General features: G+C 37.4%; 6 protein-coding genes across 7 annotated transcripts in view; 4 read left to right on the top strand and 2 right to left on the bottom strand.

Annotated features, from left to right (window-relative positions):
- Window positions 1-2799: 2799 nt before the first annotated feature.
- On the top strand, window positions 2800-4426 carry LOC128310907 (WW domain-binding protein 4). 2 transcript variants are annotated; one of them, XM_053047660.1, is made up of 5 exons: window positions 2800-2936; window positions 3015-3087; window positions 3153-3955; window positions 4047-4262; window positions 4362-4426. In XM_053047660.1, coding segments are annotated over exons 1-4 (1083 nt in total). In that variant the 5' UTR covers window positions 2800-2934; the 3' UTR covers window positions 4252-4262; window positions 4362-4426. The 2 variants fall into 2 exon arrangements, with proteins under 2 accessions (XP_052903620.1, XP_052903619.1); XM_053047659.1 differs by lacking the exon at window positions 4362-4426 and having other exon boundaries at window positions 4047-4297.
- LOC128296678 (uncharacterized protein CG13380) lies at window positions 4414-5045 on the top strand. Its single transcript, XM_053032135.1, has 2 exons — window positions 4414-4717; window positions 4785-5045. The coding sequence occupies exons 1-2, from the start codon at window positions 4508-4510 to the stop codon at window positions 4914-4916; spliced, it is 342 nt and encodes a 113-aa protein (XP_052888095.1). The 5' UTR covers window positions 4414-4507; the 3' UTR covers window positions 4917-5045.
- On the bottom strand, window positions 4974-5661 carry LOC128310908 (probable 39S ribosomal protein L23, mitochondrial). The gene is made up of 2 exons (XM_053047661.1): window positions 5302-5661; window positions 4974-5219 (listed from the first exon to the last, which is right to left on the bottom strand). Exons 1-2 carry the CDS (start codon window positions 5593-5595, stop codon window positions 5058-5060), a joined length of 456 nt encoding a protein of 151 aa, XP_052903621.1. The 5' UTR covers window positions 5596-5661; the 3' UTR covers window positions 4974-5057.
- Window positions 5662-6169: 508 nt separating this feature from the next.
- LOC128297415 (cytochrome b-c1 complex subunit 8) lies at window positions 6170-7440 on the top strand. The gene is made up of 3 exons (XM_053033045.1): window positions 6170-6287; window positions 6429-6630; window positions 6730-7440. Exons 2-3 carry the CDS (start codon window positions 6477-6479, stop codon window positions 6822-6824), a joined length of 249 nt encoding a protein of 82 aa, XP_052889005.1. The 5' UTR covers window positions 6170-6287; window positions 6429-6476; the 3' UTR covers window positions 6825-7440.
- Window positions 7441-7574: 134 nt separating this feature from the next.
- Window positions 7575-9779, top strand: LOC128297672 (polyglutamylase complex subunit TTLL1). Its single transcript, XM_053033355.1, has 5 exons — window positions 7575-7717; window positions 8184-8756; window positions 8820-9021; window positions 9096-9436; window positions 9502-9779. Exons 1-5 carry the CDS (start codon window positions 7665-7667, stop codon window positions 9641-9643), a joined length of 1311 nt encoding a protein of 436 aa, XP_052889315.1. The 5' UTR covers window positions 7575-7664; the 3' UTR covers window positions 9644-9779.
- Window positions 9780-9882: 103 nt separating this feature from the next.
- LOC128299569 (protein kinase C-binding protein NELL1-like) overlaps window positions 9883-15521 on the bottom strand; it is a 43519-nt gene continuing 37880 nt past the window's right edge. Inside the window, exon 14 of the mRNA XM_053035573.1 lies at window positions 9883-14845. Coding sequence (XP_052891533.1) covers window positions 14095-14845 — 751 coding nt within the window. The 3' untranslated portion in view covers window positions 9883-14094. The remainder of the gene's footprint in view (window positions 14846-15521) is intronic.

Genomic DNA, 15521 nt, shown 5'->3' with positions numbered 1-15521 from the left:
CGTATTTTTTTTTTGATTTTATTATTTGATGCCATTTGTTTGAATTTAAGAGTTCTCTTTCCGAGTTATATGGTAGTGGAAGCAGTACTTGTTTGTTTTTTGTGTTTTTAAAATTAGGGAAATTGATTTTTAAAAAATCTTTGGCATTTTGTGGACTATAGCTAATGAAATTTGAGAAGGATTTGTTTACATTCTTTCCATGGCATTTGTTAACGATGTTCCATAGCTCAGTGGTGGTGGTGTCAGAGTTCACTTTTTCTAGCCATTTATCAAAATTTTTTCGTTTTTCTATTTTTTTAAGGAATTTGAATTTTGCTAGATTTTTTTTAAAGTCAATGTGATTTTCTAAGGTTTTGTTGTTGTTAAAAGTTTTCCTAGCCTCGTTCTTTTTTTCCCATGCTTTTTTTAATTCCTCTGTCCACCACGATTTTGGAGTATGATTGCAAGTATTTGTGTTATCTTTAATTATTTTTTTAATATCCTTGGTAATGCTGATAATGTGTGTATGTTCGGTGGTTTGCAACTGTCGAATTTGTTGTTGTACTAGAAATTTGTTAGTAATTTTAATAGTGTTGTTAGGTGTGTGTCCTTTAATACAAGTGTATATTATCTTGTGCCCACTGTTGCCTATGTGTTCATCAGAGACTATTCTATTTGTATCTTGTACTAGATCTGACGACACCATCGTCAGGTCGATTGCTGTGTCCCTTTTATTTGGATCGCTACTTATGAAAGTAACCTCTTTGTTATGAATAAGTATAAAGTCTGATCCATTTATTTCGTTCATAGTTATGGACCCTTTTGTGTCATTATAATGGTTGCCCCATACTCTGTGATGAGCATTAAAATCTCCTGTTATTATCACATTTCTATTTGTCAAGTCCAATATTTTTTTTAGGGCTGTGTTGTAAAAAATTCTAGGAGTCGATGGTTTTACGTAAGTCGAGATTACTACCGTGTTACTATTGTTGATTTTTATGCCCACCGTTTGGACGAAGTTACTGGCTTGGTGGATGTGCACTAACTCGAATTTGAATTTTTTATGCACTATAATGCTGCTTCCTCCGTAACCATCTGCTCTTGTTTGGTATACGTGGTGATAATTGGGAATTTTAATCTCTTTTGCCGTTTTTTCATTAAGCCACGTTTCTTGTAAACATGCAATGTCTATTTTTTTATCCGTTATTATTTTTTTTAATTCATCATTATTTTTTTTAAGTCCTTGAATGTTTACCTGCATTAGTCTAAGGCCTTGTAAGATTGCGAGATAACATTGTGCAAGTTGTAATGTATATACATGTATATCTTTTTTGTTTCTTTGTGATTTTTTTTTTTTTTTTTTTATGTAATTTTTTTTTCATATGTATTTTTTAGTAGGATTGTGATCCTTTCCTCTGCAGGAAGAGGCTGTTGACTCGTCCTGAGTTTCGAGTATAAAGTTAGTTGAGCTCATTTTTTCGTTGCTATTTGTTTTGGATGTTGTTGGTTGGTTTGTTTGATGTACTGTCTGTATGGTTAATTCTTTTTGTGGTATTGACTTGTTTTCTGTGGGATTATTGTTTGTGTTTTGTGTATTTGTTTGTGTGTATTCTACGTTATTTGCTATGATATTTTTTGTTGCTTGTGCGTATGTTTTTTCCGTTAAGGTGTATTTTTTAGGAGGCACAGGACATTGCCTGCGTCTGATTATTTTTGCTTCCTTGTATGTGATCCTGTTTATCGTCTTTATTTTTTAAATTTCCACCTCATCTACGTATACGGGACATTCTTTGTTGAGTGTGTTGTGATTGTCTCCACATGACACGCACTTTATCACCTGGCAACTATCCTCGTGCACCGGTAAGCTGCAATTAGCGCACATACGCTCACCTTTACACCATTTTTTTGTGTGCCCGATTTTTAGGCATGTTGCGCATCTCATTGGTTTTGGTATGTATAAATCTACTAATACCGGGTAGAGACCAAAATCCACCGATCGTGGTGTTCTAATGGATTTAAACGTTATGATTGCCGTTTGAGTGTTAGTTAACTCACCATCCATTTTCCTCTTCATTATGTTCACTTCCACAACCTTTTGGTTTTTTAGACCTTCTAAAATTTCTTTTTCATTCATGAATTCAATGTCCGGGCAACGTATTACCCCTTTGCAGCTGTTGAGCGTGGGATGTTCATACACTTTTACTGGGATTTCACCATTGGTGTCCGTTATTTTTTTTATTTTTTGGGCTCTTTCTGCCAATTTTTCATTTTTCACTCTTATCATTAGTTTTCCTCCACGTATGCGACTAACTTGTTCCGGTTTGCTTCCGAGCGCGTTTTCTATCACTTTTTGTAAGAGGAAAGGATTGCACCTTGTTAGGTCCTTGCCATCTATCGTCGATTCCATTACTAATACTATTTCTTCCTCTACCACGAGGTTTGTCATGTTGGAAACCATGTTTGATTTTTTCCCCATTTTTCTTTTGGGCTCACTGATTTCATTAAACGCATCGAAATAGTTTCTGAGGGGTATGCCCCCCCCTGGGTCTTGGACCCCCATTTTTACTTTGGTTGTCCTCTCTTTGGGTGTTTTGTTTTTTTACACTAGCTTATTAAAGAAATAAGAATTTCCTTTTGTATCACTCGAAAGAAAGGATTGTGTATTTAATCAATTCGTCCGTAACCGTATAACCGTAACCGTCCGTAACCGTATAATTGAAAAAACGTGTGCGTACTCTTCAGTGTCAAACTGTCGAATGGTATTTTGTTTTCATGTGTCAAATTACTCGACCACTGACGCAGCAATTTGTTTACCAACATTGTTTGCTACCAGCAAAAAACTGCGTTATTTTTATAATACCACATAAATTTATTACCGGAGAACAAATTTAAATTAGTAATTCAAAACTAAACAATCGCGAAAACACACATTCTGTACTTGTGAAACAACTCATAATGTAAGTTATTTATGTTTTACTATCGTTTTGATAATCGCCTTCGTTAACATCAACAACATTTTTCTTCACGTAAAATAGGGCGGATTATTGGAAATCTAACGAGCGAAAATATTGTGACTTTTGCAAGTGCTGGATAGCGGATAATAAATCCGTAAGTATTAATAGATCCGTGCATAGTAACGCGGTCGATCATAAGGAACTTCGATATCTTTACAGAGTGTACAATTCCACGAAAATGGGAAGCGACACCAGATGAACGTACAGAAACGTATTTCTGAGATCAGCCGCAATAGTTATAAAGCTCAGCATGAGCAAAGCAAGATTGACGCTGATTTAAAGAAGATGAATGACGCAGCTATGAAGGCGTACATGCTGGACATAAGCGCGGGTGCCGATATCAGCTCGCGAGAGTTATGCGAGAAGCAAAAGCTTGAACAAGTCAATGCAAATGCAGATCAAATCGGCCCATGTGCTGGGCCGTCGGTAAACAGTTCCGGCATTACGGACAGTAGACGTTCGAAGACGAAAAAGGGCCGCGAAGCGGATCCATTGTACCTGCCCGGCCTTGACAGTGACGAGGATCCAGAATCATCCAAGGGAAAAGCGATGGCAAAGAAGCGTCGGATAGAGGACGATACGAAAGTAGATCCTGAATCGATGTGGGTGGAAGCAGAAAATGACGACGGGTTTCCTTACTATTGGAACGTTAAAACTGGGGAATCCGTTTGGGAACCACCCAAAGAAGGGTATATGAAGAAGGACGAGTATGAGAATTTGTCTAAAATCGCATGGCAAAAGCAAAAGGAAAATGCTGCCCTCGAGGCAAAGTACGAATTGGAAAATGCGGACGAAATTGCTGCCCGTCTTCGCCGTGAAAATATGGCCCAGATTTTCAAACACAATAGAAAAATCAAAGAAGAAATCGAGAAAAAGGTTGATCATGGACGCGAAGCAGCGTCCAATGCCGAAATTGAACGATCCAAAAATCCGTACGGCCGCTGGGAATCGGTTCAAGTCAAGTAAGATTATCCATCAGAACTAGTTATATATTCGTATCGTACAATCAAATCGACATATGTAGCTTAATATTAATGTGATTCTCACCTGCAGACAAGAACAACCGATGGATTTGCAACTACCAGTGACACCAGCTCCTTTGTACGTACCAAGCGCACAGCCGGAAAAAGCGGAGCCCAAATTCAAGGAAAAAGTCATCGACCACGTACCACTAGACGCCAAATCAACCACAAGCGACACGTTCATGAAGAAAAGAAAAATTCAACGTCAGTCCCGACAACGTTTAGACGCAGACTAAGCTGATTCCGAGTATGGTTGGAATAAAAGAAAAACCATTGTCTCGTTCGCACACTCTCATATATCCTTTATTCTTTGCTTCTCTACTCGCTTGCAATACCCTGCACACAGGTACCCATTTTGGTGATTTCTGTGGGACGCCATTTTTCAGTTACACATTTGACGTGAGTGGAAGCGCTAGAAAAGATACTTTCGCAGTAGGCAGCGCTTCAAAATTTGCTTTCTTCGTAGACAAGTCTCGAATTTTGTTAAGAGCGATGAAACGAAACAGCCAAAAGAATTCTAAAACATCGTCGGCTATGCAGACCACTCGAAAAGATCCTATATTTACGGAGGAGGATCGTGAGGCCGAAGCCAAACGTTTGGCAGCGTGCATTTGTGAACGTAAGAACACAACAGTCCAATGTTTGCGATGTGGTCATTTGTGTTTCGGCAGAAAATTCCGTCCCTGCCCGTCGCATCCGAAGGTGAGGTGTAGTTGGTACTAATGTTATACGCTTCCATGTACTGCAACAGTGTTGTGTTTTTTCACAGGTCGCGTTCCTTTACGACATCCGAACTTGTTCAACGTGTATGGGACCGACGAAGGACCTGGAGGAACTTCCAATCGACTATGAAACTTATCGGAAGCTGGCGCGAGCAGTTCCGACGCGTTTGTCTGTTTAACTATGTCGCTTTGTTTCAAGTGTATACTGCTATCGAATTAACGAATTAACCTCGAAGTAACGAGCATAAATAAAGCCAGTTTTATTAGTTTACTCTAACAATATTCTCGTTTAACTCATGTAAGTGTGAACTAGTTTGACATTAAATGGAAAACCAACCAGGTGTGCCGGGCCGGTCTTTGTTTTTATCCAGAAACTTTTTGTGATTTTTCTTTGCTTCCTCAAGGGATTTCTTATCGTCCTCTATTTTCTGCTTTGCTTCAGTTGGAAAGATGTCCGGAAATTCAAATTTCATAGTATTTGGCTAAAAGAATGTAGTAACATAAGTCAATTGTTCCACAAGCTGTATCCAGTGTGAGATTGAATTGAATTGATTGATCCCTTACCAGAGTGACATAGGCAAGCTTGGCATCCTCTTCCTTCGTGATGTATCCCAGTACCAGGTCTCGCTTGGTATTGCCCAAAGCAATGCGCGTACGGACGCTTACGACGGGAACTTTGTATATCTTTTCTAAATAGTTCTTCACATCGTGCCGGGTCATTTCCATGGAACACTCGAACTGCACAACGTTGGGAGGTTGTTTGTGTTCCGGCCGCACCAGTTTGAGCCAAAAGTTAGGCAAAAACACCCGCAGTTGGGGGTTCCCGCGTTGGTAAATTGGATACCATCGGGTTGACATGGTGGCTAAATGTTTAATAGAAGTTACTTCTGTTTATCAAAGAATCACGAATTTCATCAAACCATAGGTAAACATTGAGCGCTGACAATTGCATAACAACATGCCAAGGTAACTACACCAATCTAGAATTGGATCGCTGGCATTGTAAACCTTGCCATCTGGGCACGAAGCTCGCGTATACACTGAAAGCATTTGTCCCATGTATTTATTCTGATAATAATTTATATTCAAAATTGCTATAATGTTAGCTAACTGTACATTTTTAACATCGTATTTTGCAGGAAAATTATTTGCTGAAATAATGTATCACCACTATCGTAATAAGCCATGTACGAACGATGGAAGAAATACTTTTTCGTTCAAAAAAATTGTTGGACGAATTAACTCTCGTCTTTGACTTCATTTGGACTTTTCCTGTGTAAAACGAATCTCCTATTACCCGATAATCTCCCGCAGTGTAGCCGCGATCTAAGTAAAATATGGGAAGCATGCTGCACTACGGGCAAATATTGCGATTTAGTAGGCCATAACTAACTATGCGATTTAGCTTGGTGCATCGGTCAAAGTTCGTTCCGAGCAACTGTCTTCGTCGCTGTCACTATCGGCCTGAAAGAAAATTTGGCTCCATGGTTTGTAATTTTCATTTCGAGAAATTGTAGGATTGCACGATCTCGCGAAACTTATTATAAACGGTAAGTTTTCAGAAAACGAGCGTCCGCCTCCACTTGAACGTTGTAGTTCATATCTTCCAACGCTAAATATTTGTTCCCGAATCGATATTCCGAACCTCTACGGAGTTATATAATATGTGATTGTTTTTCTACTACTTACAGCAAATTTATTGAAGTTTTGAGTGATTTCGGGCCAATCCTGCAAACAACATGGGTCACGGATTTGGTGAGCTTGCGAAAGTACGCGGAATTGTCACGCACAAGATCTCCCCCTTCGAGCAACGCGCCTTTGCGAATGTAATCAGCAAGGGTGTACCGAATACGCTCCGACGTATTCGCTCGCAAATTTTCATCGTGGCTCCGCGTAAGTTTTTCTTTTTGTATCGGACAAATGCCCGTATGGATCGGCTTCCGAATGAAATAGGACAGCATTTTAATGTTTTCTCCATTCTTATATCTACAGCATTCGTCATGGGATACATGATTTACAACTACATTGAAAATTTGCACACCCAGTTGAATCGTAAGAATCCTGCCGAATTTGAGAACGATTCCTAAGCTTAATACTGAGTTAATGCTTTGGCACAATCAAAAGCGTGTCACATTAATGCATGATAGGAACCTAATAAACATATTCAAAATGTGATGGAATCGTAAAAAATTTGCTGTAAAGAAATGGTAATTGTTATTTTAATCAGATCGGCTCTTTTCGATGAAAGTTGGCGCATACTTTCCACTCTCGGTAAAACTGTTAATTTATTATAAAAATGCGCCTAAAATCTTTGCTGTAAGTGAAACACAAGCAATTCTTTCGGGGTTCCCACTTGTTAATTATATTACATGTATTTATTCACAACATATTTACTGTAACTATTGCAGCAAGATGATAGATGTTCTTGAACGGGAATCTTTTCTCAGATTATAGTATAAAATCGTGGATAAAACCCCACAGTTTCATTCCAATACATCGAATCGCTAGACGGTGTCGTTATGGTAACTGCCGTGCGTGCAGTTGTTTACTTCGATATTGATTTCATCTGTTGTTATTATGTAGATTAGATTTCTTTTGAACAAATTGCTCACACTTAATTCCACATTTATAATTCATTCGTCTCTGTTATAATTGTGATATTTATTTGAAAAGAATTACTTTTTTAATTTAAAATCGAAATCAAAGTCGAAAATGTGTATAAATTCAGAATGCTTAAATATATGAAGCTATAGGTGTGAAACAGTAGTTTCCGAAAGATTGCGTGCTTGGCGTTTAAAAATAGTATTGCGTTTGCTTAGCTGAGATTCGCTGGCAGCTTACTTGCTGCGTTTTTGGAGTACCGTAGTACTTAAGGCTATCAAGCTTTCTTTTTTTGTTCACAACGTGAACAACACAGAACGAATAAGATGTCCATGGAACCAAAAAGAGTATCAACCAACCTGGCCACCATGTATGGAAGGTAAGTCACAAGTCAGTTGTTCGGAAAGGTTGCGATGGTGGCTGGAAGAGTATTTGTTGATTTGAGGTCATAGCGTGCATAAGGTGCCTTCAGATTTTTTATTCTAGCAACTCCTCCGAGTTAACGACTTGCACAATGTGTATAAATCAGTATGATGAAAGGGGCACAAACACAACCTAAATCGAAAGGGCAATGCTCTGTATAGTGAACATGCCAATGTTGTATACGCTTGTGATTCCAAGGCCCTTAAAGTGTCTTTATGATATCTAGTAGGATAGTCTCATTCATGCTGCACTTTCCTCGCGCAGTAAAGTGCGAGCCGCGATGAAGAGTAGATGGAGGGCAGCAAATATCAGCGAAAAATGCGAAAAGGTCTGTGCAAATTGTTTGTAGTGTACTAGATAGTTTTTTTCTCTTGATATTTTTTCCGGTAATTTCTTTGGACACGAACGTTAACATATGCCAGACTTGCCACAGGTCATGAACGGATGAAGATTTGCTTCTGCACCGACCTGGACAAGTCGGTGCTCATAAGCAATTTTGAAAAACGTGGCTGGGTGCAAGTGACAGCGGATGACGACTGGAACTTCTATTGGGCCGGCACGGGTACCTGTCGAAACATCTTTAGCGTCGACAGTGGATACCGGATGCACGATAACCAGCTAATTAACCACTTCCCGAATCATTACGAGCTGTCGCGAAAGGATTTACTAGTAAAGAATATCAAGCGCTATCGCAAGGACCTCGAACGAGACGGAAATCCATTGGCGGAAAAAACGGAAGCAAATATACCCGGAGGTTCAAAATATCTGTACCTAGATTTCATACCTATCACTTTCGTCTTGCCAGCTGATTACAACATGTTCGTGGAGGAATACCGCAAAAATCCACAAAGCACGTGGATTATGAAACCGTGCGGCAAGTCCCAGGGAGCAGGCATTTTTCTAATCAACAAACTTTCCAAACTGAAACGCTGGTCCAGAGAAGCAAAAACCTCATTTCATCCTCAAATCGGTAAAGAGAGCTACGTTATTTCAAGGTACTGTTTACTAATGCTAATCGCAAGGATTATTTTATTCAAACATGCTAACTGATTTCACAGGTACATCGAGAATCCGCTGCTGATAGGTGGCAAGAAATTTGACCTACGCCTGTACGTTCTTGTAACATCGTTTCGTCCACTGAAAGCTTACCTGTTTCGTTTGGGGTTCTGCCGCTTTTGCACTGTCAAATATGATACAAGCGTTACGGAGCTGGACAACATGTACGTTCACCTTACAAACGTTAGTGTGCAGAAACATGGAGTAAGTATTATTGGAAGAGGATCTTTTGAAGCAACGCATTATTTGAGTTCGTACACACATTCGTACAATTTCAGGGTGAATATAATAATCACCATGGGGGTAAGTGGAGTGTGCAAAATCTGCGTCTCTATCTCGAGGGCACACGTGGGAAGGAAGTAACGGATAAGTTATTTGGGTCCATCACTTGGCTTATAGTACACTCATTAAAGGCAGTTTCAAGTGTTATGGCCAGTGATAGGCACTGCTTCGAATGCTACGGTTACGATATCATTATAGATAATACATTGAAACCGTGGCTGGTCGAAGTGAATGCTTCGCCGTCACTAACTTCGACTACAGCCAATGATCGAATTCTCAAATACAAGCTGATAGACAACATTCTCAACATTGTTTTGCCGCCCGATGGGGTACCAGAGTAAGTAAAGCATTTTTCAGTTTATTTTAAAACAATAACTTATAACCCGACCTTACTCAATATAGCGTGCGTTGGAATAAAATTCCAAGCCCGGATATGTTAGGAAATTTTGACTTGCTGATAGATGAAGAAATTGCTGCACAGGACGATAATATGCAAAATAGTAATAATGGTAAGCATCGCTCGAACAGCAATAGGTGGAAATAAGATCTTAGTTATCGGATTGCGGGTGTGTTAGTGCCCCAGTGTTGGTGGTTGTGTCAGGGAATCGCAAAACAAACCATGTAAACAGATACTCGAATCGATGCGTTGTGGGTCTAATAGTACAGAAATAATGAATGAAAGAAGCGAATTATGACTGCAATGTTCTTTTAAGCCGATGACATATCTCGTGAGCGAAAAGCATAGAAATTCAACACATAGTACCATTTATATTTCTTGTTTGTTTATTTCTTCTATTGCTTGGGCTTTGTGTTAAATGTTTTCTGTTGTACGAATGTGTTTTAGTTGTAACATGCACAGTTTTTAATATATTTCCGAGGTTCTTTTTGTGTATGTTGCAGCACAATCGATCACTCATTTTTAATTCAATATTCACTCCTAATAGTTTTTGCTGGTACCGTTGCAATTATATAATTGGTTTACTAGTTTCGTTTTAATGTTGACTTTTGTTTCCTTGTGTGCGTCCATAAATATTTCTAACCTTTGCTATTCCCAATTCTTTTGCCCATGATTCACCATATCGTAACGGGTGTATTCATAGTCTTGGCCCAATTAAAATATTACGTTTAAGATTTTTCCTCAGTTGTGCGAGCTTTTCGTTTCATTATAGTTGTTGTAGTAAACGTTGTAATTACCTTCTACAATCCTAACCCCCTTATCTCACACGGATCTTGTGTTGATCCAGCTGATAGCCAAATCGTAGTTAAACGTAGTTTTAACAAACGATACAAAACAAAACAATCATAAGGTGTGAATGAATTATAATATGTAGTAGGTAACATGAATGCTTTGCTTTTAAATAATCAAACAAGATTTTGATTGTATGCTTAATTGCCAAACAAAATAGCTACTACGTATTACACACGTGCCTGTTCTAAAGCAGGATAGTTACATGTGTATGTACAAAGAGATTGTCGTATAGTGTAAACTTTCACGTTTCACTGCACAGGATATAAAAATTCTAACCAATGGCACCATATGCCAAACACTGAAAAAAGCTAAACATAAAGAAATAAAACCCAACAAGATGCTAAAACTTGTTATCTTCGTTTTCATTTTACAATTTATGAAAACTCATTAAATTAGATTATATTAAGAATTTAGATTATATTGCATTAAGCATTGCCGTTCATCTTGGAAAATATAATAATATATGCCGAGATGTTTGATAAAACTATGGAAAGAGAGATTTGCAGTAGATTTGAAATTCTTGGATTCAGATTTGCATTTTTGATCACTACGAAATTATTATCCAAAAGAATGTTAAACAAATCTTCAAATTATACGACTCAAATTATTCACATGGTTTGTTTGAACTAGTAAACTGCTATTGTACAATTGTGTTTATCTTTTGGAACATGTGTGTACTTTTGGGGTTTTTTTTTGTTTTTTTTTAATGCATTTTATTTCATGCCGCTGTAGTTGTCGTAATACACTCCTGGTAGTTTTGTGGTACCTGATTTAATGTAATGTTGCGTTGTATTCTGAAAACATTGATCCTTAATTGATTGGCTTTAGTTTACTATGGCAAATTGTGTACAACTGGAAGTTTAATTTCATCCATATGACCGTTGCTTTTAATGTCTGTTTCTTTCTTTCATTAATGTTAAACTTAATGCGATGCGGTTCATTCTTTTTGAGATACATTCTTCATTCATCCTCTCAATTGATTTCAATTGCTACTATTTTAGTTTTGCTGTTTTCCTAATGTTTAATTATTTTGTATGTGTTCTTCGTTGTTAACTACCTATGTACATAAGATTCTCTTGGTTATCCTAAAAGTTTTTAAACTAATCTAAGCATATTAAGTTACAATGCGTAGGCTATATGTATATATATTTATGTATAAATATATGCACAATATAGTCTTTATGTTCTATATATCTTTAGATGTATGTTTCATGAATAGAGATATATAAAATATAAAGACATACAAATACATATTTAATTTCCAGTCATTAAGAGACCTATGCAGGCTCACTAGCTTTCGTTAACGCTGCTGATAAACGTCTATGCTTGTATTTTTATTATTATTAATATCTATACCTTCAAATGCGCTAATCAGGACATTTAAATGGGAACATAAGAGTGTTTATTCGTCTTTTCAGCTCTTAATTTTGTTTATTAATTTATATCAAAATTAATGTAGGGTTTAGATAGTTGTATGTACAGTGTAGAATATTAAAACATTGAAATCAAAACTTAAAACACAGAAACTCGCACTAAACAATTATGAACATATGACCGAAAACATTAATTTCATACTTTTTATTCCATCGTTTGACTACCTCCTTATCAACAATTCTGCTTCTATTTGCGCTTTGTTTTAGATATAGAAAGCGGTATCTTACCCAGCGTATCGTTACTTACTTAAGATTTTTTTTATTTTAAAATTTTGCGACTTGAAGTAGATAATTTGCAGCTTCTATGTTCCTACTATTAGTGTATCAAGCTATTCGTTCACTGATAATTCGTCTGGCACTCTAGTGCTAGTTGCAGTTGTTCGAAAATGTCGGTATATTGTAAAAAAAAAACAATGGTCGGTATTTTACGCTCGTTAATTCACGTCACAGTTATAAGTACAAACAATATGCATGACACGTTTGCTATTACGATTCTATTGTAATGTATAAAAAATCATTTCTTTAGTCCTTTCTTGTCCACTTTTCGATAAGCTTGTTAAATGCTAGCAGTTCGTTGAAATGTGTAAATAATTTAAACTATTATATTGTTTGTTTGTTTGTGTTATAGTTGATAAACTCCAAATTACATTCAATGCCCGTTTTTGCGGTTCTAGTCGTTGTTTGTCATGATCAACGTGCATGATCGTCATATTATGTTCGTACTCATTTTTCTACATGGCGTACAGTTTTAGTCGTAACCCCGTTTTTTCTCTTCTATGTTTATTTAGCATTACCTCGGTTTGAAGTTTAATCTGGTCTAATTTATATACTGTTTCAAAGTCACAGTATGCCCATTAAAGATGTTTAAAGTTACATTTAGTTGTTTTTTTCCTAGCATTTTCCAAGGCATCATGAGATGCATCGGTATGTCATCTTTTCTAAGGCTGGTAAAAAGTTTAAAACATTAAATTTCATTACTCTTATGTCTCGTTTAATTGTACAGAAACCAAACTCAATAAAATCTAACAAAATGAATAAATCAAATATTTCACACAATTTGTTTGCCCTGTGCTTTGTTATGAAGCAGATTCGTCGCATGAATAAATAGAAGAACGCCTTTTTTGATTCCATTACCTTTGTCATATCAATCAGGAAGGATTGTGGTCCTTGCTCAGAAGGAATTTAATGGCTGATCTTAGTCTGATAGAATCATTATTGAGTAACAAACACAATCAGAGTAATGAGTTGCAATAAATAAGTGTTCCTTAAAGTTCCCTTTCGTCAATGACTAGAACCAAGCAATTTGTTAAACATTGTGTCACATTTGTCACAATTACTTTAAACTATCTACTTGACCTATTCCTATTTAAGTTCTATCATCTTTTCATTCTGCGCAAACATACATTAACTGCTTACAGTGAGATAAGTAAGTACTGATTATCCACCAAACTAACGAACACATAGTACAATTCGGACGAAACATTACATTCCGTAATCCGTTGAATGATTCATCAGTATAGTTTGCTATTTTGTACACATTACACTTTTTATATAGCCCATTATGAACTTACAACCTCCTTCGTTGGTGTCAAACGTATGCAAAAATCCAGAATTTTTTGTTCTATTGACGCAGTTGCATATTTCATTGTTAAATTACTTCCGCGATGCGGCTACCTCGATTCAGGCCGATTAAAATTGCTGTTTTACTCTTAACGCTCTGCATCGTTGAAGATTCCATCATTTATAACTATGAGATTAATTTAATTACGGGATTCTACCATAAACCTGCTCTTTATTGCATCAAATGGGGGTTTGTATACGTGTGTGTATGTGTGTGTGTGTTCTTTTTGTATGAAGGCTGAGTTGGAGAGGAATGCTTTTTAGAATATACGTAGGTCAATGTCGCAGGAATTTTTAACACTTGAACGGTAAAATGTCAAAACCTGATGTATCTCGATATTATTTCAGGTATGCGATTTTGATCAGAGTTAATTTGAGATTGTACTGTTAATGAACTGTTAATAATTACCAAATGTTGTTTTGCAGTATAAATACTACATACCTTCATTGTTGTATGCAATAGATTATTGAACCATGTGCATATGATGTACATGTACATATGTATGTATCATGTACAAAAACTCACTCCTTGAATTATTATTCTTTTCGTTGTAAGGATACGTGTTTCTCGATAATATAGTAAATTAATTTTGGAATAGTTTTGGTTTGCGTTCGAATAACAGGGTTGTCTTGCGAAATTTATATTCTCTTATCCACGTTCACTGCGCTTCGTATTACGCCGGGTTGGGGCTACTAAATCACCGTCCAAATCACTAATCGAATCGAAAATTGGGAACATTTGCAGTAATGATCGTTTTTTGTGTGTATTCGTTGCAGGGGTCTGTGGTGTTGTTGCAACAGTGTTGGGTGCTTGTTGTTTCCTAGAGGATGATCCGCCTTCAGCTTCAATTGTAAATCCTCCGTTGTCAGGATTATGTTGTAAATGATTCGTTTTTGCCGGTGCCGTAAGCAGTATGTTTTCGTCGCCCGATGGTGCACCTGCTTTAGTGAAATGTCCAGCACCGCTGGTTGCTTCTGGAACTGTAATGGATCCTGCAGCATACTGTGGATCGGCTGGTTCTGCACCAAAATCTGCATTGATCTTAGACCAGCCGATAGCGAAAGTCCGCGCAATTGATGTTTCATCTGATGCGTGATTAAAATGTTGTTTACTACTAATTGTGCTCCTTTCAAATGTTGTTGCCGTGCTAGTTGAAGTTGCATCTCCTGCCATTGTTGCGTCTGTTGGCATTGCTTTGTTATTTCTGCCAGGCCGGCTAGCTGTTTTCGATAAACTATTGATCGCCGCAGTCCTGTGTGGTAAATGATGATGCTGTTGCTGTGGGTGCACCAACATCTTTGGGGTCGCTGTTTGCGATGGTTTATGATTAGAAGAGCTAGGGTTGATCCTATTGTTCGCATTAAGCTCTTCCACCATTCGTAGTGCACCACGATTGTCAGCAATACTGCAGTTATCGTCGTAACGACAGGTGATTTTGCCGTTCTGCATTTCCAACACCAAAAATGCGAGTTTCCCGGGCAGCGCCACACCATCAACAGTTTCCCGTATTGAAGCACGTGTTGGAGAACGAAGGATTGATGTTTGAGTTGGCATGTTTGATATTGTTTAGATTGTTTAAAAGCGAAACGATGTTAGGTTTAACAAGTGCATGTAGCGCATGATGCAGTTAATTTCGTATTGATTAAAAATGTGTGCATCGGTTGAGTTGAAGGTTCGTATGAAATTCGGGTGCAGTAATTCATTTGTATAATGAAGTCGTTTTTTGTGCGGAACAGGTGCAAACATTGGTGCATTGCAGTCCATGAAAGTACCGAAGGAAGTGCAGCAAGTGCACGCGCATCCGTTTCAAAATGAAGACGTTAGCATTGTGAGGTTGGCAAGTAGTTTTAGTAAAAGTTTCCAGATCGTTGTTCACATGTATGTTCGTGTATTGTGTTGGGCATAATTTTAGTGGTCATGTTGATGGTGTTGATCACCGATGTGCGTGCATGTGTCGATTGTGTAGATAAACCCAGAAATGTGAAACACGCGCGACGATGTAGCGTTTGAAAAGGGAAAGAATAAGATAAAAAAATTAAAACACAATTAAATTAAACATACTAGTATTATGTTTACACTTGTAACTACTACTTATCCTACAAACTTATTGGCAAAAATG

The sequence above is a fragment of the Anopheles moucheti genome, chromosome 2, assembly GCF_943734755.1.
Source record: "Anopheles moucheti chromosome 2, idAnoMoucSN_F20_07, whole genome shotgun sequence".
In the NCBI taxonomy this organism is placed as follows: Eukaryota; Metazoa; Arthropoda; class Insecta; order Diptera; family Culicidae; genus Anopheles; species Anopheles moucheti.
This window is presented reverse-complemented; position numbering and strand designations above follow the sequence as displayed.

Excerpts from the sequence above, each read along its gene's own strand:
- LOC128310907 (XM_053047660.1), top strand. Across the intron at positions 3,088-3,152 it reads GGATAGCGGATAATAAATCC|AGTGTACAATTCCACGAAAA; the intron begins GTAAGTATTAAT and ends ATATCTTTACAG. Across the intron at positions 3,956-4,046 it reads TGGGAATCGGTTCAAGTCAA|ACAAGAACAACCGATGGATT; the intron begins GTAAGATTATCC and ends TCTCACCTGCAG.
- LOC128296678 (XM_053032135.1), top strand. The coding sequence starts at position 4,508 with ATGAAACGAAACAGCCAAAAGAATTCTAAAACATCGTCGGCTATGCAG. Across the intron at positions 4,718-4,784 it reads CCTGCCCGTCGCATCCGAAG|GTCGCGTTCCTTTACGACAT; the intron begins GTGAGGTGTAGT and ends GTTTTTTCACAG.
- LOC128310908 (XM_053047661.1), bottom strand. The coding sequence starts at position 5,595 with ATGTCAACCCGATGGTATCCAATTTACCAACGCGGGAACCCCCAACTG. Across the intron at positions 5,220-5,301 it reads AGCTTGCCTATGTCACTCTG|CCAAATACTATGAAATTTGA; the intron begins GTAAGGGATCAA and ends ACATTCTTTTAG.
- LOC128297415 (XM_053033045.1), top strand. The coding sequence starts at position 6,477 with ATGGGTCACGGATTTGGTGAGCTTGCGAAAGTACGCGGAATTGTCACG. Across the intron at positions 6,631-6,729 it reads AATTTTCATCGTGGCTCCGC|CATTCGTCATGGGATACATG; the intron begins GTAAGTTTTTCT and ends TTATATCTACAG.
- LOC128297672 (XM_053033355.1), top strand. The coding sequence starts at position 7,665 with ATGTCCATGGAACCAAAAAGAGTATCAACCAACCTGGCCACCATGTAT. Across the intron at positions 8,757-8,819 it reads GAGAGCTACGTTATTTCAAG|GTACATCGAGAATCCGCTGC; the intron begins GTACTGTTTACT and ends CTGATTTCACAG. Across the intron at positions 9,437-9,501 it reads CCGCCCGATGGGGTACCAGA|CGTGCGTTGGAATAAAATTC; the intron begins GTAAGTAAAGCA and ends TACTCAATATAG.